The sequence below is a fragment of the Melozone crissalis genome, unplaced genomic scaffold (assembly GCF_028551555.1).
Source record: "Melozone crissalis strain CALT ecotype California unplaced genomic scaffold, PUWL_Pcris_2 ptg000033l_1, whole genome shotgun sequence".
Lineage (NCBI taxonomy): Eukaryota > Metazoa > Chordata > Aves > Passeriformes > Passerellidae > Melozone > Melozone crissalis.
Genome location: NW_026535811.1, coordinates 15,666,358 through 15,689,227, shown reverse-complemented (window position 1 = coordinate 15,689,227; position 22,870 = coordinate 15,666,358). Strand labels below are relative to the sequence as shown.

Here is a 22,870-nt window from a genome sequence, read left to right as displayed (position 1 = left end):
TCATGTCCTGCAGCTCCTCGCTTTGTGGCTTGGCAGAGAGCACCTTGGTGATGCTATGTCTGCTCCAGAGGCACTTTCCATGACTGAAACTACAGCCCCTACACCCAGCAGTGCTCTAGGTGGGCCACAGGAGGCTTCACTACACTGTGATATCCTGACCCTGGAGGCTTGATGGTCTAGCCCCTGGATGATGTGTGATCACCATATGGAAGACAGTTTTTTTGTAGGATTAGAGCTCCTTAGACAGCTAGGTTTGTGCCAGTCTGGGTTTTTGACTTTTTGATGACTGTTTTTGCTGCATAAACTTGGCTGTTTTTTTTTTCTTTAAAGCCTTATATAAATTTCATTTGCTTCCTCCTAGCTAGTGATTATGGCACAATTTTTCTGCCATGTGATTGCTCCACCCCACCTCCGAGACATCCTTGTTCTGGCTGGGATCGGGAAATCCCTCGTCATGGCAGGGTGTGAGCACCAGCTGGCTTGCCCTTGCACAGATATGGATCAGGAGGCAGTGCCAAATGCTGCCAATTAGGAATTGCTCCTAAATTTAGCTGTCCATGCTGTGCAAGTGGAAATGGCAGTTCAAGGGACAAACCAACGTAGTTGTCTCGGTATAAGGCTAAAGAGATGTAAAGTACTTCTAGAGCTGCACTTTCAGGGTGAAAAAGCACTGCTTAAATACACTTTGTTTTTCCATCCTCATTAAGAAATTATTATTCTGTTGCCCTCATCATTATCAGAGATGTCTTTGGGAGACTGGCAGTCTCTTCTTGCTTCCCTCCCTCCACCCCATTTTAAAAACATTCATTGTTGCAGGGATATATCTTTCAGGGCTGTTGGCCCAACTCCACTCTTGGTGTGTAAGGCTGATTGTCTTCAGAGGAGTTACACCAAAAATGCATTTGGCCTTTTGTGCTGGAAGTATAATTGGTGGAACTGGCTAAAATCCGGGTTTGTCAGCCTGCAATTAGAGCATTATGGACATAGTTTTCAACATGACTACTGATTCAGGGTCCCTCTACTTTAGGAGTGCAACTCAAGGTTCCTTAAACTGATCTTTTCTCCCAAACACCAGAAATCTGCCTGGGATTTCAAGCAGGCCCTGCCAAAGAACCTTCAGTGAACTCACTCATATTTGTTGTTTATTAGTAATTGGGTTAGGTAGCCTAAATCATTATTCACTTAGAAAAGTTACATGTATATTTTATATGGCAGCCATCAATATATTCACTTTGGTGTTGGTCTCAACCTGCATTGGAAGAGATCTTGACCTCCCTCGTCCCTACCTGAATGTTAAATTCCCATCAGGTTAGCATGGATTACACCCTGAGCACCGAGACATGATATATTCCCAAAGCATGTTCCCACTGATATAATTAAGCAGTTTGGATCAGATCCTTATCTGGTAGAAATTGGCATAGGTTCTCTGAAGGCAAGAGGGAAATGGACCCTATTTTGTAATGGCTGTAGCCCTGCAGATGAGTTCCCAAAGAGTTTATCCATGGCTATGACAGATCCTCTGCGGGGAGCATTTGTACAGCTGCATCTTTAGGACTCTGTGACCTCTAGCAAATCTCACAAGAGGCCTTTTCTCAAGAGCAGCCGTACAAAATGCTCCCAAAAGGATTGAAAAATAAATTCATTAAATCCATGTGAGCGTATTTCCTCATCAAACACCTTCCAAGGGCCCATCCCTTTGCAGTGCCTGTGGTGGCAGATCCCATCCCTGGCCACAAGCCCCTGCCAGCCCAGCCCAGCCCAGCCCAGCCCCTACACTTGCTGCCCGTGGCCCTCAGTGGCTGTGAGGGGCTGGAAGCGAACGCCCACGTAGAAGACCTGGTAGCGGTGCTTCCACACCACGAAGCACATGAGCAGGCACACCAGGGCTGCCACCAGGTTGAGAGCCATCTGCAGGAGGAGGTACAGGCTGAGCATGCTGCTCAGGCTGCCACAGTCGGCGTCCCGGTACACGAAGGTGCGGCCCAGCGGGTCGGCAGTGTCCAGTTTGCACTGGCAGGAATCCTGGATGGTGTCACAGGTGAACTTGGTCAGCTGCAAGTAGTGGTGTGCAGCAAAAGCCACTGCCAAAACACAGGCAACCAGAGCCAGGGCGCTCAGGAGAAAATACAGCAGCTGAAAGAAAGGGGGGAAAAAAAGAGATAAACCCCCTTTTCCCAGCTTCATAGAGATTGAGGAACTCACAAGGAATGCAGCACATGTACTTTGCAGGGAACACATATCCTCAGTGTACTGTCTGGAGATTGGCTGCTTCAGCAAGCAAGGCTCCTTGTGATGAGCAGTTCAGCAGGTCATCTCAAGAACTTGCCTTGCATGTTTTATATGAGCATTGCCTTGCAATTTGGAGTCCTGGGGAGAGCACCAAGGAACTGGTGTGTCTATACATCAAGAAGCTTTCTAGAGAGGGAGGGAGCATTTTCCTCTCCAGTCGTACCTGCATTGACAGGAGCCACAGTCATCAGCTGAGACAAATTAGTGCCTGGAAGCAGAGCTGAGCAGATGAGCCTTGGGCTGCCATCTTACCTCAGGCTGTGCTGAGCTCTAGGTGTTTTTGAGGCTTTGCTCATGCGTTATTCTCAGTTTGCATGTCCAAACAAATCTGATTTAAACTTGCAAATCAGGCCGTGGGGTGGCTGATCTCTCACTTTAGACCCTGTGGATGCAGCCAGCCTTTTGCTTCCCAGGTCTCACTGTGGAATGGGAATGCAGATCTCCACAGAAAAAGTGTGTGCTGTGCTCAGTCTGCTTCCAAAACCTGTCCCCTAAACATGGGGAAGTCTTTCACAGGCATGAAAGGGCAGCAAGCACCTTTCTTTTCCCAGTGCTACAGAGTGAGAAGGACAAGGGTCTGCTCGTCACCTCCACTGCTCCTCACAGCAGTGGCAGCTTAAAAATAGCGTGGCTTTTATCAAGGGTAGCTCTGCAGAGTCCACCCCCACAAACACATGGAAACTGGCAGCAAGTCAGAGCCTTTGACACTCTGGGATTCACCTGAGAGCTTTGGATACCAGCACATATGGGCTTCCCTTTGCTTTTGGTAGCTGGAATTGGCTGTTGCTGCACTGCGTACAAAATATGTGTGAATGTATATTAAAATCATGTTCTGTGTTTAGCCAAAATTGCATTTTTTGGTTCTGTTCAGCACTGTAAAAACATTTATTTTCCTTGGCGTCTTATCTGTCAGACACATGGCATGGTTGGGAATCTGTTATTTTAAACAGCAGCTTCTCTCTCTCTTTCTCTCTCTTAACCTCAATTCTGCAAGCAAAATATCAATATAAAAGCTTTTTTTTTGACCTTGAAACTCCAACTATGTATGTCTTGATAAAATTCACACTCCTGGTGAATTTATCTTAGAACTACACTGTGAATCAATTTTCTGTTTGGTTGCCAGCTTGAAAAAAAATATTTGGGATTATTGCAGGTCCTGAAGCACTATGTACATTTTCCCCCTCATATCACCAAATTCTTACTGAAAGATCTTACTTTCCAAGACCTGGCTGCTATTAAATTTAATTACTTCCCATGTGGCCTTAAACCAAGGGCAGCTTCAAAATGAGGGTGGCTCTTATTAAATGCAATTACTTTGCCCCCACAGCTTTCAAGGGAAGGGTCCATGGGAAAGGTGAAGCTGGAAAATGGGGCCACCTCCTCATATGAAGCATACAGAAGATGGAGTGCTGCTGACCGATGGACCCCCTCCAAACCAAGGTGTGGTAATTCATAAGCCAATGGCATTGTTTTCAAAGATGGGGAAAACAGAAAATGGACAAATGTTGGTTGTTCTGTGATATAGAAGTCCTGGTGGAAGTCCCTGGATTCAGCCCAGCAGAAGACAGAATCAGGCCTCCCTAATAGATGGGATACTAAGCCAAGACTGCACCATGTGCCTGATTCTCCCTTGGCAGGCATTTTATTTAGCTAACAACTTCTATCCAAAGTCAGAACACAACAGCCCAGTCTATGCTCCAGGTACAGTAAGGGAGAATTTGTCTGTTGTGTTCCTAAAGGGAAGGAGATCTCAGAATATGAATACACAGGCAGCTCTTATGATAATCCTTGGAGGCAAAGGGAGATGCATGGGGGACTCAGGGCAATTTCCAAAAAGCTTATTATTCTCACAAGATGTTTGCAGAGGAATCTCTCTGCGAGCTGCTGAAAATGAACACGTTCCCAAATATCAAAGGTGAGCCAAATGCAAGCACTGCCTCTGAGGGAGCACAAGACAGTGAGTGCTGAGATTCCATCAGCAGATTAATCACATGCCAGACCTGGAGGCAACTGCAGCATCACAAATACAACTGTGTGGTGGGCTCTGCCCAGGAACCAGGACTTGTCACTGGAAAACTGGTTGTTAACAGCTTCAGAGAGACAAGCACTGCAATTGCTGCTTAAATAGAAGGAGAAAAAGGAAGTGGAGAGAGACAGTGCACAGTGACCTCAGAGCATGGCAGCTCATCCTCCTTCGTGCTCCACATATGAGGAAGAGACATTTTAGCAACATTTACTGGCAATAGTTGTCCTCCATGACTAAATTGAAATAAATAACAGGAAGATGGATTAAGTTCCTCATGGAAAAGGCTGCTCATAGTTATCAGAGGTGAAAGCAGAGGGGTTTGCAGAGGTGGATCAGGAGAGGCCCCTTTTGAGGGCGGTGGTGCTCAGGCATGAGCCCCTGCAGGGAACAGGAACCATGGTGTGTCACGGCGTGGGGTGGGCGTGCGGGAGCAGAGGGTGTCACTGCCCCGGGCTGCAGGGAGGGATCTGTCAAATGTCAGCCCAGGAGCTCCAAGGATGGCTCAAGACTTCCCTGTGTGGCACTCACTGGCTGTTGCTGTCCCCCTGAAGGGCACAGCCACCCTCTCTTTGGGTGGCCTCCCTTTCTCAGGGACACATGGCGTGCTGCGGGTACCCACAGCAGTCTCGGGAAGGGACTTCTGCCGAAAGCAGTTCTGACACCTCCTTCTTTAACAGGATCCAGGGCTCATGCAAGTGTGAAATGAAAGAAGCAGCTGCTGAGAGGGAGGAAGGCAGAGAGGACTGCACAGGTCTCCTCCTGTTTTCCACCATGAGGGAGTCACTCACCAGTGGTCAGAGGGTCATCTTGGGGATGACCCAAGTCCCCCAGGCCTCTGTGTGTGTGTGTGTGGTCCTCCTCTCGCAGTGATCCTTGGGCTGTGCAAGGGAACTTGGGGTGCTCAATGCACTCCAGGGAAGTTCAGCATGGATTTTCCTGCAGGATGCTGCTTGCCTGATGGGAACCAGCTATCAGTGTGAGGGCAGGACCTGGGCCACACCTGGTAAGGATGGTCAGAGTCAATCTGGCTGAACCTACTTGCAGGGCTTGATGAAGCTTCAGGCCCTCAAGGAGAAAAGAACAACCCTCTGAACAATGTCTCATGACTGCAGTCTTGCATCCTCAGCCTTGTCATAGCTAATGCTTGTTTTTAGTTCAGAGAGAGCCTTTAACTGAAATTCAAAGATTTGAGAAGTGATACTGGAGATGTAGATGAGTCTTATGTGATCGAAGTCCTGGAGAAGAGTTTTAGCTCCTACTTTGTTAAAATAGGTATGAGCCCTTCAGACAGAAGCTTTTTTTTTTTTTTGGTCCTGTTATCCCAAACTGTGGGACAGGAGAGGTGAACAGCCTGGGAATGATGAAGTTCTGTGGCATGCTGCAATAGGAAATGCTGGGAAGGGGGATTTTGAGGAGGATAGTGGCTTGGGTAAGCAACAGTCCATGGGCTATTGACTGAACCAGGGAGATTTAAGCTCTAATTCTGCCAGGTGATGAGGAATGGCCCATTTTTCATCACCTCGGGAGCAATTCCAAAATGTCTGTTTTCCTACGGGGAACGATGGCTCACATTCCTTACCGTCAGGGTGGGTGGCAGACACATCTGAGCTGCCCAGCCCGACATGCCCTTCCCAACACCAGGGATGACTCCCTTCCTGCCTGCATGCCAAATTCAATTTACTGCTGCGGGGCAGGCAGTAAAAAGCCTGGCGTGGCAGCCCCCGCCCAGCCCAGTAACCTTCCTTGGGGGCAGAAAGGTGACAAGGGACAATGTGGAGGCAGCCACAGGGCAGGCACAATTGTTCTTCTCCCTTTTTTTCTTTAAGTACAGGAGAAGCTCGAGAAAGACACAAAAGACACACCGGGGTCTAATTTCTAAGGGAGGATGGATGCCAGGGTTTGAAAAGCTGCTCCTTGCATTTTGTTTCCTTCTGCCTGTTTCCAGTTAATAATCACTGTTATTTTGTGCTGCTTGCGTCGGTATTTTTCTCTGTTATTATGTGTCTGCAAAATATTAAGAGCCCTGAAAATTACAATAATAAGGAAAAATAGCCCAGGAGAAATGGTGTTAAAAACAAGCGTTCTCAGCCTTGCTCTTCTAGTTGCTCACCAGTGTCAGCAAAGCAGTTTTGGAGACAAAGGTGGGGTATGGTGCAGTTCCTGTAATGCTCAGATGGGAATTTGCTTTGTGGGAGAATGCACGTCCCTGTGCTTTCCCAGTACTTTCCCATTAAATATTAAACGTTGGTTTAAGTGGACTCATTTTATGCCACCTTACTTCTTATGCCACTCACTATCTCCACTTAATCTACTTAAACTCTCTGAACACTTCCCAAATTATTCCAGCTTTGTCTATATTCCTAAAACATGGTGAATAAAATGGTATCTTGTTCTGATTTGAAATGTTATTAGAGTTTCCCCTTTATAGGATATAGTTTCTTCCTTGGCTGCCTGGGAAGTAACAGAAAACCATTCCTGCATTTCAGGTGCATTTTCACTTCTTTTCCTGTGGTCTTAAAAATATCCCCTGTACCAACTTTTAAAATTGCATTTAATGACATGAGAATTAAAAAAAAAGCTTAAAAAATATTCAGGTACCTTCACTGTGAACTGTGCACATGTCTTCTCATCAGGCTGGTACGAGATACAAAGCAGAACAAATCCCACTAAGGCCACCACACAGACCTGCAAGGGAAGAGATGTAAAATGTGTCAAGGTTAAAAATACACTACAAAACACAATTTTTTTCCCCCCCAAGCCAAGACACCTTTCTGTGTTTGCAGGACCATAATTCAAGAAGCAGTGTGGAAGCAAAGTCATCAAAGACACAGCACAGCAACAGCCCTCAGGATGTGTGTTGAGTTTTTGCCCACACAACCATCAAAAAAGAGCAGAAGGTTTCTGAAGCTGGGCTTGCAAGCCCAAAGATCACCATCCTATGTAGCTCTGGGTGCTGACAGGGTTTTTATGTCACCCATGCAAGTTTTAAATCATTAAACCATGGCTGCCACTGGGTAAGAACAGCAGAGTTTACTGCAGAGGCTTTCACCCTCTTTTGGAGTAGACACCTTACTGAAGAAGATATCTATCTCCCCTGCAATCTGAAACTGTGTTTTAGCCCTGTGACAGTAATTGCTGAAGATTAAACATAATGGAAAAGTATTTGCATACTTGTTTATTAATTTAGCCATGTTTATTATTATTTCTGGATTTATCTGCAGGAGCAGGTACTCACAGGTTGGCATTTTCCAGGTAAGAAGGGAATATCCTCCTCTGAGCAACAACCAATGAATGTGACTTGCTTTTTTGTGTTTAGAAAACACAATGTGTCCCCACACTGTGCTAAGCACTCCAGTCAAGTGTTCTCCTCTCCCACTTTTTGGAGGATCAGTGAGCAAACCTGACAGGAGGACTTAGGAGCAGCAGAGTGCTGGTTTTGGCAGTTCATCCCCTGGATGGAGGAGCTGGGTACCAGGCACCAGGTGAGGGCTCCCTGTGGGGCTGGATCTGGGCTTGAGAGAGACTGTTGGCAGCTGGAGCTGTGTTTGGAGGAATCTGCGCATGTTTGAGCTGCCTTGGAAAAACAGGTCAGTTGATGGCATCCACATGTTTTTAAATGACCCTTCAAATCACACCTTCAGAAGCGATTTTAGGTGTGATGAGCCTTAGTGGGGACTTTGGATGAGATCAGGCACTGTCTTTTCAGAGGTCCTCCCTACATGGAGGGCCAGGAGCAAGTTCGTGCCTCCCTGCTAGGAGCATCTTGGTTATAAATGACAGCTGTTAAATTCTCAGTGACTGCAGCAAAATTCTGTATTTTTTTACCCTCTCCATTTTACTTCTGAAGTTTGGAAGAGTTGTCATTAATTTGAGGCTTTCTGCTTTCCCAGAGCAGTGGGATTTGCCCTGTTTGGTCAGAGCCACATGTGAGCTGCCTTTGCCAAGGTGGGGCCAAGCCATGGAAATGCCTGCAGGAGTGTGGGGCTCCATCACAGCCCCATCCCCACCTGCATGCCCTGGAAGTGCTGCTCACATCCAGATTTCCAGCTCCACAGGGACCTTGACCTGCAGTGAAAAATGCCCAGCTGTCCTTTTGGACAGTAATGGATAAACACATTCCTTTTATCATCTGTTGCAGAAAGAGTATCAAACTTTTTGCACCTGCATTGTTGGTGCAAGGCCCAAGCAGCAGCCCTGGAAAGGAGAAGTACCTCCCAACACACACAGAGCCATGTCCCTCCAGAACCTGGGCAATTAGTAACACTTTTCCCCATGAAGTTTTATTTCATGTCATTTCAGTGGGACATGAATAGGAAGTGTTGCCCGAGAACATTTCTAAAGAATGCGTCAGTATTATTTACTCCTTTCTATGTCATGTGTATTTATATTCTGGTCCTGTGACTTACACACGGCCTCCAATTTATTTGTTTCTTTCTTTTTATTGTTGACAGCCATAGCTGACAGGGTTGTCTGGGGAAAAAACAACCTTTCTTGTCAAAGGTCCTTCAGTGCTGGGGTTTTTTTTCCCTGTAGTGCTTCTGTATGACTGAACCATGTTTTATTTCTCAGGATTAATCGCCTATGTCCTTGGTCCCTTGCACCATATATTAATCTTTTAATTCAATTAACATGCCCATAAAACTTAAATCATAAGAAATTCTATTGCTGATAATATCCAAATGATAAACTCCCCCAGTGCCAGTAATGGCTGAAGGAGAGAACCTGCAGCAAGAACTAAAAAAGAAATAAGCTTAAACACACTGTCTTAACATCATATCCCCAAAATTCATGACAAATCATAGGGGCTCCTCACATCAAAGCTGGACCTAAGTATTTTCAGGATCTGGTGCTGAAGGATCTTGTTGTGAGCAATAAATCAAATTTGCTTTGCTTCAGCTACACTAGTGGGCATTTACACTTGCATGGACCGAGAGCCAGATTTGCCTCCAGGTGACTGCCATGAGACATCATGGGACTGTTCCCATTCCTCCTTCCCCTTCCATTTAACCACAGAGGGCTGACAGGGCTGCATTCATTTCCGAGAGCAGAGACCAATGCTGGAATTTTCTCTCTGCCATCAAGTGCCTCAGACAACTTTTGCAAAAACTCCTGCTGGCTTCACACATGGCAGGATCAGACCTCCCTCTTCAGAAAACTTCCCATACAAAGGGCTATCACTTAAAAGCAGCTCCATTCCTGCACATGCTTTCTACAGGTCCTCTGGGATTTAAATAATATACTCAGGGACACTTGAAGAGGCACATTTGTAGAGAGGTATTTCTAAAGGATTACACTGGGTCAGGATTCCGGCAAGTCTTGGCCAGGATATTTCAGAAAGCTTAAGCATTTCTTTTATAAGAACACAGTAACATTTTAATTTTTTTTTTTTTTAACCAGAGATGTGTGTTTTTCTAAGTGGCAGTAAAAAATAACGTGGCTGAGAATTATGACCCACATATGTTTAACATTTCAGCTCTTTAAAGGTAAATTCACTCCTTGGAGGAAACCAAAGCGTGGAACGTTTATATAGGAAACAGTTCTATGCTGCTATTTTATACATTATTAATAGATCAGCTTTGAATTACACCTGTGAAGTGTAACAGAATAACTATAAAAATCCACTGCTAAGTATTTTTTAGGAGCCTCTAAGTAACTATAACAGCTGCTGGCGTGTTACAGGTGCTGTCGATACTGATTGCTAAGCAGCATTAGGTAATCCCACATCCTGGTGCTGCCACAGCCACTGCCACATCCCAGTGTGAAGCACACATTTCCCATGCCTTATTGACTGAGCACACAACATAAAATGCAATTGAACCCACTTCAGCACGTGCTTGCCACCAATCAATGTGCATTTGTTACACAAATAAAACTGATTCTCTGAGACCTGCAGGATGGCACTTAATTAGATCAGCTCTGGTCAACTGTTACCCAGAAATCCAGGAATTTGCATTTCTGTGCATGTTTCAACTCCAGTTTATTTCAAGATCCTACTTCAAAATTTCCATATGGACTAACACACCCCTTCCTGAATAGGTAGTGACGTGAAAGGTTATCCAAGGGAAGAATTTAATTTTGGAAAGCACTGCTTAGAAAAAGACCCAAATGTGATACAGAAGTATTTAGGAAAGGTAGAGATTTCATTTTGCTTAAGGCACACCCTGTGAAATCCTCCCAGTTCACAACCCAGGAGAACGGCTATTTACTAACACTGGCTGAAGAATTTAAATATTTAGGCTATACAAAATTTTTAATAATATTTCTTTTTGGAGGGAAGCAGTAGGCATTCCTCCCATTGGGCAGGAACACCTCAGGGCTGAAAAGTGACTTAAGAATTGTTGGTTTTTTAAGCCAAAATCAAAACAGGAGGAGAAGTTTTCTAGCTTGCTCCCACTCCAAAGAGGGCAGGAACCTGTTGTCATGCTATCCCATCTGCTCCTGCAAGGATTCAGCACAAGGTGTACGAGGAGCACAAGGACACCCCGTGGCAGGGCTGAGGAAGGTTGGGTGTAATTAGGGGAAATCTGAACACGCAGGGCACAAATTTCCGCTGCGGTTTGCACTCATTATCTTTGCACGCTGACATATTCATGTGGTTTGCTTTATTCTGACAGATTTCAAAACCACAGATTGCTCTAATCTGTCTCCATCTCTCCCCTGTATGCTTGTGAAACTGGCTTTCCTTTTGTTATTGCTACAATTTTAGCCCAAATGTAGAATGGGTGGTTTTCTCTCGCGAAATATCTCCTACCCAGAGCATCTTGAAAACCTTGGCTGGTAAAGCAGGAGGGTTGGGAACATCCACCAAGAAATGAAGGCAGGAGACAAAAACCTGGCTCTAAGGAGCATCCTGGGTCTGTGCCACATCACAAGGCAAATGCTGCAAACGCTCACAAAGGCACAGTACAGCTCTTTGTATGGGGGCTTTGTTTGCAAGAACCTCCTGCCACGATTTTTAGGGGCAGAAAGCAAACACACTGCAGGACAAAACCTCTCCCAGGTACACTTGCAATGCCACACAGCACTTCTGAGACCCACAGGAGGACTCTTCCTATTTAATGAGAATGTAAACTCAAACTTCAGGAGGAAAATTGCTGTTAATAGAATTAGGAAGACAGCTCCATTATGGACAAGTTATTTTGTAGTTGCTCACTTGGAGACACTGGGGATCTCTCTGTTTTTAGGGACACAGGTAAAGAATGTTCTCTTGCAGCTGTCTCTGGAGTTTCTGGCTCTCCCTCATTTGGCTGATGATTCTCCCAGTTTATCAGACACAGCAAGGCTTAGCTCCTGTCTACACCTTTGGAGAAGCTGCTTTATCCCCCAAATCTAACACTCCCACTGGACACAGATTTTGATGCAGGAAAGAACCGGTCCCTGTTGGCTTTGCCAGTATAAACCTGGATCATCTCTGGTGCCAGACATCTCTACAGGCTGCTGCAGACAGCAGCATTGAAGTTCATTGGCTTTATGAGGTTTGAGGAAGCTGTGATGAAAGTGGGTGCTGCAGGCAGCTTCCACTGCCAGCTTTCATCAGCCTCAGGTCAGCCTGGGTCTCACTGTCACGTGTGAAAGAAGCCAGTCTGCAGCACAGAGGTACTGTGCCCTAATTTTTTTTTACCCCTTACAGACTTCTTGTTAAATTTAAGGACAATTTAGTTGCATATAAGTTACTTCCAGAAATAATGACTATAATAATAATAATAATAATAATAATAATGATGACAAACATGTTTATAGTGGTTGCAGGCAAAGTCCATCATCATCATCTAGGAAATCATTCTTTTAACAGCCATAAACCCCACAATAACTGCCCATCCCTGCCCCACCTACAGAATAAAATAATGATGTCTTTACTACAGGTCCCTTCAGGCCATGCAATAACACCCCCTGGCAGATCCACAACTTTCTCTTAAATCCTGTAAAATCATCAAAACCCTGCAAGAGCATCCACAATCAAATGAAATGCTATTTTTTCCATAATAATCTTTGCTGTTTAGGTCAGTTGCTCATCACTTGTGCTAAGGTAAGATTTCATTCCCCCAAAGGCTACAATTGCTTACACAGCCAGGAGCTGCAGCAGCAGCCCATTGCTGCTGTTAAACCCGAAACACAGTCCTGGCTGAACAAATGCCTGAAGGATCAAAAAAATAAAATAAAATAAAATAAGAGTTCACAGAGCCAGCAGTGATTTTCAGCCCGAGAAGTGCAGCGTGGCTGAGAGTACTTGTGAACACCACTCGTGGTTTGGGTTGTGTCTGTGGCTGTGAAAGCCACCATCCCCATAGTCATGAGGCTGCCTGGGCTGGGGAAACCTGCTTGATATCCCTCTCCAGATATTACCTAGGCTTTTTGCACAAATTCCTGCCAGGAATTCTGCAGTCAAACTGTGGGCCAAGCCACAGATGGGTCCAGGATTAGACCAGCCCTGGCCAGGTATCAGACACACCTCAGGCGTGCAGTTACCTCCTCAAACATTCCTTCAGAGTGTTTGGACATTTCTCCCCATCAAAGTTTTCCACTCCACACCTGAGCAAATCCAAAGTGTGAATTTCAGTAAATCAATGCATGGTTACTCCTGGAAGAGGATGAGATTTAAGGACAGAGGGTTCTGAAGAGTCCTGCTCTGGTACTACACACGGCTCTAAACAAGCACTGGACTCTTCTTCAAGGCAGTCCTACCTTAAACCTTTTAATGTTTGCCCATGGCTAACTGAAGCTAGGCTGTAACAAAAAAATATGGATGCCTACATGACTTTTTGATGGCATCAGGTTTCAAGAGTCACCTTCTATTAGAAATTGAAAATGGTTTCCCCAAAACCAAGCAAAAGTTATAGAGACATAAACATTATAGACATTAAACAGCTACAGAGACATTTCTGATTCCAGGTAAATGAAGGTTGATTAAGCTGCTTTTTCAGTTAAAATCTGCCTGCCTGTTGCACCCCACAGCCCCACATCAGCCTCACCTCCAGCAGGGCAGAGAAGCCAATGCTTGAGCACTGATGCCAAAAAGCCACAAGCCATGGCCACCCCTGAGTAAAGCTCAGGCACCCTCTGGCCTGGGGAACACCTGATGGTGTTCCCTGATGTAGAAGGGCTGGAGCAGGGAGACGTGTCAGAGCTGCTGGGCTGGGGGCTCAGCCCATGGCAGATCTTTTGGGATGATTTTTGCAATAAAATCAGTGACAGCTGGAGCCACAGTTGCTGCCTTGAGCTGCTCGTGAATCAGATTTTTTAAAATGTTTTTAAAAGTCCTAATTTTATGAACATCTATACATATACATTTAAAATAACTTCCTGGCAGAACTAATAAACAGCCTGGATAATCATTTCTGATGAGCACTTCTGTAACTTTCTTAACTCTCTGAGTCTGCAAAACAGGGCTGAAAGGGGAGCTTGCCCATGAAAACTCTGATACTCCACTTTTGATCGCAGTGGAAATCATCTAAAGTAGGTTTTTCAAGGAGAAATACATCGTTACTTCTTCTGGGTGTCAAAAGGCCACAAGCTAATGAAAAAGAATGAAAAGGATACCATTAATATCTACTGTCTCTGCAACACTTTTCATCCCAGGATCTCAAAGCAAGGGGTGAAGGATGGCCACTATTAACCCCACTTTGCAGGGGAAATAACAAAGTCTTAGCAAGGTTAAGTAACTTGCCCAAAGCTTTGCTCCAAGCCAGAGGCAAGACACAGGAAAAAATAAGGCCCTGCACCCATATGAGTGGGTTTGTGAAGAGTTTGTCCTGCAAAGCAGCAAGAAGGAAGATACTGCCTTCCAGGGAGTCCAGCCTGCAGTCTGGGGGGATCAGGACAGCTCTCATGGGCACCTCCACTGTGGCTGGTTCCAGGCAGGTGAAACAAATGCTACCCTCACTGCTTTTATTGCATTTATCCGCCTGTCCTAGCAGTGGGGGAGAGGCTTGTACAGGGAATAGGTTCCTGAAGCTGAAGCAGAAGTGGTAAATCCTGAAGGCTTTGTAGTTGCTGTCCATAAAATTTTCCTTTGGTTTCTGACTTGTGCCCACGCATTTTTGGACTAAATGCATTTTGGTTTGAAGTGGGCTTCACCTGCTTTTCATGGTGAAATGCTCTGGGTGCAATGCAAGTTTCCCTCTGCAGGGGCTCAGGAGGGAAGGGCTGATGCTCTGGGGATGGAGCCCTGCAGGCTTGGAGCCCTCCTCCACTCCCTGTCAGAGCATCCCTGGCCACATTTATTCCCCAGGATGGTGAACCCCACCCCTGGCCTGCTCCAGCCTCACAAACATACACAGTCAGGTTCTGAACCCATTTAGTGCTGAGTTCTGAAAGGGGAATTCTGAATTCCCATTTAATTCAGGCAGCCTAGCCTGGTTTTCCTCACTAGCATTTTCCACTGGCTGCTTCTCTAAAAACAGTTCCTTTCCATTCATGGTAATGCACTGAAGCACTTGATTTTCAGCAAGGAATGGTGTCACCATTTTGCTACTAATAAAGAAGAAGAAAAAAAAACATCTTTCAATCAATCAGGGTCTATTTAACACATTAGCAATTTTCCTTCATTTTTCTGCCATCCTGCATTAACAGCCATGGGGTCAAATCCAGCCTGGTGTAATTCCAAAGGAGTAACACCAGGAATGAGCTTCACCCATTATATCTAATGTTGCTAAAAAGGTCTCGATAATAGATTTTTAAAGTTCTTGATTCAGAATACTAATCAAGTCCTTTAAAAAGAGCACTTGAGTGGGATGCTACTAAAACAAATATGCTCTGGTATTTTACACCACATCTTTCTGTCCTGTTGCTCATTTCAGTGTGAATATATGAGTTTTGGGAAGCCACTTTCTGCCATGAGGTTTATTCTCGAGCGGCACAGGGGTCATCCATCCCCTATCTAACACCTTCCTGCAGCCCAAAAACCAGCCCACAGGACATCCAGCCACATGCAGCTCCTAGCCAAGGGTTCTCCTTCATGGACCAGTTTTCTCCAGCTCTCCAGAGGCCAGTCCTCAGCACAGCTCCCACCACAGCACACCAGCAGCACCCTGTGACTGCACACTTGGAATCTCCAGCTCAGCAGCTTCTGGCTGTCTCCACCTGATGTCCCAGTGGGCACCAAGTCCCTCCATGGAGCAGATGCAGCACGGTGTGGCACCTGCTGCATTTTGCTCCCCAGATGTGCTTTGCACTGCTCCCATGGTACCACAGCTCCTCACAGCTCTGGGGCTGCCCCACCTCCTCATCCTCTCCTTCCAGCACCAGTTTCCTTTTCACTTCCCTCTGACCTGGTGCCAGATCCCTCCTTCCCTTCTGCTTTGGGCTGAGGGTACAGGAGAGCAGCATGGCTGCCCAGGAGCCTGCCGGGCCACGTGCCCCCAGCAGACAGTCCCTGTCACCACCCCGAGGGTAAACAGAGGGGCACCAAGAGCCAGTTTGAGCCAGGGATGAACCAAACCACGCTGGAGTGTGCTGGTGACTCAACATCTCACCAGAGTCCCCAGGTGAGAGTCCCCGTCTGACTCAGAGCCGAGGTGCTCTAACCCTTCCCCATGGGCTGCCCACAGCCTGCACTGCTCCTCCCGACAGCCAGGGCACCCTGCAGCATCCCCCACAGCTCCCACAGTGCCAGCAAGTGTTTCCCCAGGAAGTGTTTCCCCAGGGATTCCCCTGGCTGGCCAGTGCAGAACGTGGCCACCAACTCAGCTGAGAGCTGAGCCTTGCTCCGAGTCAGGAATGAGCTCAGGAACACCCATGGAGAATTATTCCTGATTTTCAGGGGGGAGCTCTGAAAGTGACTGAGCTTGGCCTCGTGTGGGCATCTAAATGTCACTACTGCTGGCAGCTGCTGCTAAAAACAACAGGGGTTAGAGCTCTGTTTTCAGAAAGCAGCGACTTTGGTGGGGTTTCAGGCCTCCCCAGGGGAGGCCAGCCATTTGTGGATGTCTCAGATGAATGCTGCTGGGGCCCTGATGACATTCACACAGGCTAGGGGCTGCTTCATGGCTTTTCTCATATCCCTGGCTGTACATTAGTTCAGTCCAGCTCACTCTTTCCCCACCTTTTTCCAGTGAAAAAGCTATTTCAAACCTGTGATAGCAACAGTGCTGTCTGGAAAAGGCATAATCTGACCTCCAGAATCCTCAAAGTAAACAGGAGGAGTGAACATGCCAATATTGCTATTCTATAATCTGTATTCCCCTCTGGTTTGTAACAGTCAAAACTTCCCAGGAGGAAATTCCTCTTCCAAGCAAGGGCAGGCTCTTGCTCCACAAAACACCACTAAACTCTTGGATACCTCTTCAGTCAGAAGAGAAACATGAAGAGATGAGTCAGAGGAGCTCTTCCTCTGGGAGCTCAGACCCTGCTCCTTCCACCCTCTGAAGGGATGCCCAGCAGGATTAACACAGCAAACCCCAATCAGTTCAGATGCTCAGATAATCTTCTAACAACAAATTCCATTTACAGAAGACACTCCCATAGCTCTTCAGTGCTTTGAGAAATCTTTTCTCCAAGTACCTAAACACAATTTTTTTTTTTTGCTGGGAATTCTTACAGGACTGTGCTAACACATCAGGGCATATTTTCAGGACACATTTTCCTGAAACCTGTTGCCCAGGGAAGAAAACCTGCATGCTTGATTATATCCATGGCCTATCCCAGGCTGATAATCACTGACCCTGTCCCTCCAGAGGCAAACCTCACCTCCCCAAGCCCACAGCCAGCAGAGTCACAGCACAGATGGCACCACACCCCCTGTGCCCACCCCTGCAGGGGTGGCTGCAGCTGGGGATGGGGTGTGTGGTGCCACCCCAGGCTTCCCCAGCAGAGATGCCTCTGATTTACACCCAGCAGGGTGCTGCCCTCTGCCCAGTGCCCCCAGCCCACGCGGCGAGGCTGGGGTGTCACTGCTAACTTGGCTTGGCAGGAGCCCCCAGCAGGCCCTGGGAAGGGCTCCCTGTCCCTGCCACATCTGCCAGTGCCATCCCCTTCCCCATGGCCACGTGCAGTCAGAGCAGCAGCAGGAACAGGGTTAAATCCCAGCGGTTCTCCAGCACAGCACAGTGAGGAAGCTCCAGAGCAGACACTGCTCTCCTCACCCAGGTAAAAGTTGAGAGTTACAGAGTAATGCTCTCACCTCCAAAACCTGATGGCTATGGTTTGGTGGGCAAAGAGGGTAGGCAGCATAAGAAATTAACTTTTGTTTTTCAGCATCACCAGGCAGGAGTTCACTGCAAAGCACAAGCTAATACATACATCCAGTGAACAGCAACCCTGTATTTTATTTCAGGTCTGTTGGGTACTGCAGGGAAGGATACCAAAGGCTGTGTTATTCTGCAGGAGCAGTTTTCCTTGGGAAAGTATAGCCAGACACTTAATCCCAGGAATATTTATAGTTAGCATAACTCAAATGGTGTTGTGCATGCAGTTGGTTAGTCTTAAGTGGAGCGTCATGCAGCTTGCATTAATGCTGGCACAGGCACTTTATGGAGAAACAGACTTTATGCTTACAATTATCCCAGCCCAATATGGAGTGTCTCTGACTAGCAGAGAGGAACTGATGCCTGCCATAAGGAAGCCCAGCACTGTTACAGAGGCGCCCAACGCCAGCTGCAGCAACGCAAACAGCAGCGGGAAACGGCAGCCACAACAAGTGTGGGATTCCTCCTCCTGGCCACTTTTGGGATCCCCCTTGGCTTTCTTCTGCTTCTTCTTCTTCTTCGTCGCGGGCTCCTGCGTCGAGCCGGTGCTCTTCTCCCCTCCGGGTGCCTTCCCTGTCTGGCTCTGGGAATTCGGGGCCGTGCCGTGCCGGGCTTTCTTCTCCTCCTTCGCCATGCCGGCGGGCTCTGCGCTCTCACGTGTGAGTGTGTGTGTGTGTGTGTGTGTGTGTGTGTGTGTGTGTGTGCGTGTGAGTGTGTGCGTGTGTGTGTGTGTGTGTGCGTGTGAGTGTGTGCGTGTGTGTGTGTGTGCGTGTGTGTGTGTGTGTGTGTGTCTGTGCCGCCGATGGGGCTGCGAGCGTTCTGCCCCCCAAAGCTCCGCTTTGTGCCGGCCGAGCTCTTCCTGGTATTGGAATCAAGGAGGCTGAACAAATATGGAAAACATTTGGAAGCAGATTGTCAGAGCCTCGAAATGCCACATATAGCCCGGAGAAAGGGGGGATGCGAGGGGGGTAGCGCACTGCCAACGCGCGGGCGCCGGCGCAGCCGTGCGCGCAGCGGGCCGGGCTGGTGGGAGCGCACCTCGGGGCAAACAGCAGGGCAGGAATTCCGCACCTCCCGAACACCGGGGAGATGTGCCTGGCCAAGGAGCCGGGAACGCTGCAGAGCCTGTGCAGGGAGCGGCAGGAAGGAGCTCCTGGCACCGAGGCTCCCGCGGGGGGGTTAGGGGCAGGCACAGCGTGGCTGGGGGCACCCACCCGCACCGCAGTGCCCGTCCCACACACCCCCTGAGCCGCTGTGAGGAGGGGCGGCCCCGCGGGAGGGAGCTGATGGCGTGTATGGAAAGCACGAAGTACAAATGAAAATACAAGTTAATGTCCAGGGGAGCCAAAAGGGATCCTGTCTCTTCCCAAAAGTTGCAAAAGCTAGGCATGTTATATGATGAAGCAGACCAGCAGTGAGGACGGGTGCTTCTGGGCAGGCAGTGGTAGAGCGTGGAGCAAACATCTGCTGAGCATGTTTCCAGTTATCCATAGCAGAAAGATTGTTTACGTTACCTAAAAGACAGAGGGGATGTCTTATTGTGGACATGTGGTCACTGCACTTCATCCATATGTGGGCTCAGGCTGGTGCTTGGAGACAGCACAGCAACAGAACTGGTGGAATCTCTCCTGAAATACTCAAAAATTGCTCTGTGGCTGAATCCAGCTCTGGCAGAGCCTCTCAGGCACTGGAGGGGTTCACCCATGGAGGTGCCAGCAGGAATGGGGTCTGCAGAGACTCGATTCTGGCTCTGTGGAGAGGAGGGAGCGACAAGAGGTGGGTGCTGAGTGGGGCCGTGCCAGGGCTGTGCTGGCAGCCCGGAGTTCAGCCAGGCCACGGTGCACAATCCTGCAAGGGAAGACCAAGGGAGGCAGGGAGGCTGTGGGAAGCTTGCGCTCAGCTCAGGCCAGAGGAATTACTCAAAAGCTTAGGGGTAAACAGGTGCTTAAATGCTTTGCTGGCGCGGGGCCGAGTGTGTGCAGCGTGTGTACGGCACCGCTCCGCCGTGCGTGCAGCTCCGTGTCCCCGCTGGCACAGGGACAGCCTGAGGACACGTGGGCTCGTGCTGCTGCCCCACAGGCACCAGTGAGGGAACCTTAAATGGCCCAGCCAGCCCTGTCACACCATGGGGCTGGTGCAGTTTTTTTCCTTTTCCATAGAAGCAGACAGCAGGAGTGCAGCGTTGGGAGGAGTGGGCTGGTGGAAAGAAGACATCAGAGACTGGAGAAATCCCCACTAAAACTGCCTTTGGATGTGGCAGAGCAGCTCAGCTGGGATTGGCCACAATGGTGAGGTACTCAGAGAGGATCTTGCACATGCTGGTATGGCATTGAGGAAATATTTCCTCTGACACACTGGCACTGCCTTCTGAGAAACTACTCCATTTCCAGCTCTTTATGGCATTTAAACAGCAATGAACTGTGTCTTCTGTATTAATAAATTATGATGTCACTTTGTTTTATGGATTAAGCAATATCCTCTTTGCTTATTTATAACACCAAACGGATGAAAGAAAACTAGAAACAAAGTGGTTTCAGATGCTTTCTGCACACATAACTCTCGTGCTACATCCATAGAGAGAGATTAAGATACATTGTTCAAAAAAGGAAGAGGAAAATAAACAAGAGGTGAAAAAAATCCTCCTCCTCTAGTCATGTTGAGTAGAGTATCATGTTTTCACAGTTTCCCACTAAGATGTTTTGTCACTATCATCCTCTTTTTAAAATATCCTTACAATAACTTGCACTCACGGATGTATCTTGCCTCTCAAAGCCACACACAACTATATTTAACCACAGCTTTGAGAAGGACAGGGTGTTCAAGGATCATCACCAAGGTCAGACCAGAAAGCACTGGCAAAGCTGAGGGCATGTTTAAATGATGCCCAGTTGAGCATCTATCCTAATAATAATTAGAGTGAAATGAAGTTAGAATTTTCTTTTCCTTTATGCCCATCCATTTCTCTGGTTCTATCCCAATGATCTTTACTGTGGACTTTCCCCCAGGAAAATCCCTGGTTTAGCACCTGGATTTGTGCTGGTGGCTGGATTTATGATTGCTGTTTTCTCAAAGGGGCCAAAATTCAGCTGCTTTATTCGTGCCGACATTCATATTGGTTTCAGTGGGAGCAATCACCTGAGGACGATGAACAGGATCTAACCCAAGGTCAATAAAATTAACAAGAACTTACCCTATGGCCAATAACAACCCTTGTTTATCTCTGAGCTGGAGAATCTCTGGTAAAACAGGTGCCCAAATATCCTTACTGTACAGCAAGTAACCAATAAATGAGGCCATGCCCAAGGGCACAGCTGGAATTTCTCCTCCAGGGCATACGTGGGATGTCCCCTCGGGTCCCAGATCCCTGCATCCCTTTTGAAAATTCCAGCTGGTGCCCAGATGCTTTGGGGCAGGAGAAGTCTAGGCCAGCTCAGGGGACATCTTCTTTGCAGTGACAGGTTTGGGTATGAAACCATGAAATGTGGCCAACACAGGGCAGAGCTGCCTTCTCCCAGCTGCTGGGTCTGGAGTAGCTGTGCCACACGGTTTTTCCAAGGAAAACAAAGACTTTAGTTGCCATCTGCCCTGGTCACACTTAGACAGGGAGCTTCTCTTTGGCTCCTTGCACACTTAAAGGCATATCCATCTCAGAGTCCCACCATTTCTAATCTCTGCAGCAATACATGGCTATTTAGAGAGAAAATTAAGGCTCAAATCAATTGAAAAAACTCCAGGCAGGGATAGTGCTGATTTTAAATTATTAAACTGTGTGTACCAGAGGTTCTTTTGCTGTGGCTAGCTGTCTCTGCAAAGTCAAACTCAGATATCTTACATGCTGGGAAGTTTAATAGGGACAGAGAAAAGAGACGGATGCAGGATTGATCTTCCATACTTATTATCTGAACCAGATTGTGTTTGCTGATTCCACTTGGCATTAACAATCGAGTGTAAAACAGCTGTGAAGGAACTCATAGCAATGACAAATTAAAAGAATTACATTTTTGGAAATTGAAAGATTAAACGAGGACACTGAAATAACATTAAATTTTCTCGAGTAATACATCTTCCGGATGTCACTTGGATTTTCCCAGCAACACAAGAATAATCATTACCCTTTTATGCCCAAAGGCCCTGATTAAGTATGTTCTTAAATTAAGCACATGCTTGAATACCCTTCCTGGATGAGGATGTTTTTTGATTCGAGCCCAGCTAGCATCTCTCATGTGGCACGCAGTTGTAATTTCATGTCCTTTACACAAAATGAGTCATGTTGCACAGCTTTTCCATGGCCAGACACCATCCCCTGTCAAACATTGCCTGCTCTTGTTCCTCTCCTTGCCAGAGAGCAGCGCAGCCCGGGTGACGGTGACAACAAGTCAAAGAGCACACACAGCGCCAGGCGTGGAGGCGGCGAGGTCTGGGCCGCAGCTTTATGGTGACACAGTCTTTCCTACTGCTTCTCCCAGGGCTGGGGACACACAGCACTGCATGGCACTCCAGAAAGCTGGGATTTTTTCCCCACTGCCATCTTTGCCCTGGAAACAGAGCGGGGTTGGCGTGGTTGGGCTGCCAGAGACATCCAGGCGCTCGTTCCCACATAATCACATTTATGCTGATATTTCTCTCAGGCATCAGCGCCCCGGCCAAGTGCCAGAGGCAGGGTTGCAGCACACAAACGCAGAGCAGCAGAATTATCAAGGAACAAAGGCTGGAACAGGGCTGTCCTCGTTGCCCCAAGTACTGTGGGACATTTGGCTCCCTTTGCCCAAGGAGCCACTCCACAAATTGCTGCTGACCCAGGGTCCCCTCAGAGGTGCCACCCCCAGTGTGTCAGCTGGAGTTGGGAGGGAGCCAGATGTGCCACAGCCAGCCAAAGGATCACCACTCTCCAAGCCAGCCTGGGCTCAGGAGAAGCTAAGACCTTGCCTAACCCTTGCTTCTTGTTCTCCTGATCCCCTCACTCCACAGCAAGCCATGGATTGCAGAGCTGGGCCAAGCACGGCCGAGTAGCCAAAGCTCAGCACAGAGACTGGGCCAAACTGGGAGGGGGCTTCTCCCTTAAAGCAAATGATGAAAGGTTCTCCCTGAAAAAAGGTTTAAAATCAAGCTGTGATTTCCAAAACCTCATGCCCATTGACAACAGATAATGACAACATGTAGCTCTTGAAAGCACATTTGCATAAAAGACAAGGCCAATTAGAAATGGGTCCAACACATGCAATCCACGCTGTTTTTTCTGCCACAGCCACTTTTAAAGTTCAGGTCATCTGGAGGTGAGGCTTGTTTTCAACAGGCTCTGCTGAGGTCAGTTCATGTTGTTTTGAGTGTCTGTGGGCTCTGCTGTGAGAGCTGGGTTGTGCCAGGTGACCTCCAG

At 47.5% G+C, this 22,870-nt stretch overlaps 1 protein-coding gene across 1 annotated transcript; it reads right to left on the bottom strand.

The window, feature by feature from the left end:
- Positions 1-1,591: 1,591 nt before the first annotated feature.
- Positions 1,592-18,264, bottom strand: SSPN (sarcospan). The gene is made up of 3 exons (XM_054282105.1): positions 17,807-18,264; positions 6,914-7,000; positions 1,592-2,133 (listed from the first exon to the last, which is right to left on the bottom strand). The coding sequence occupies exons 1-3, from the start codon at positions 18,128-18,130 to the stop codon at positions 1,771-1,773; spliced, it is 774 nt and encodes a 257-aa protein (XP_054138080.1). The 5' UTR covers positions 18,131-18,264; the 3' UTR covers positions 1,592-1,770.
- Positions 18,265-22,870: the final 4,606 nt, after the last annotated feature.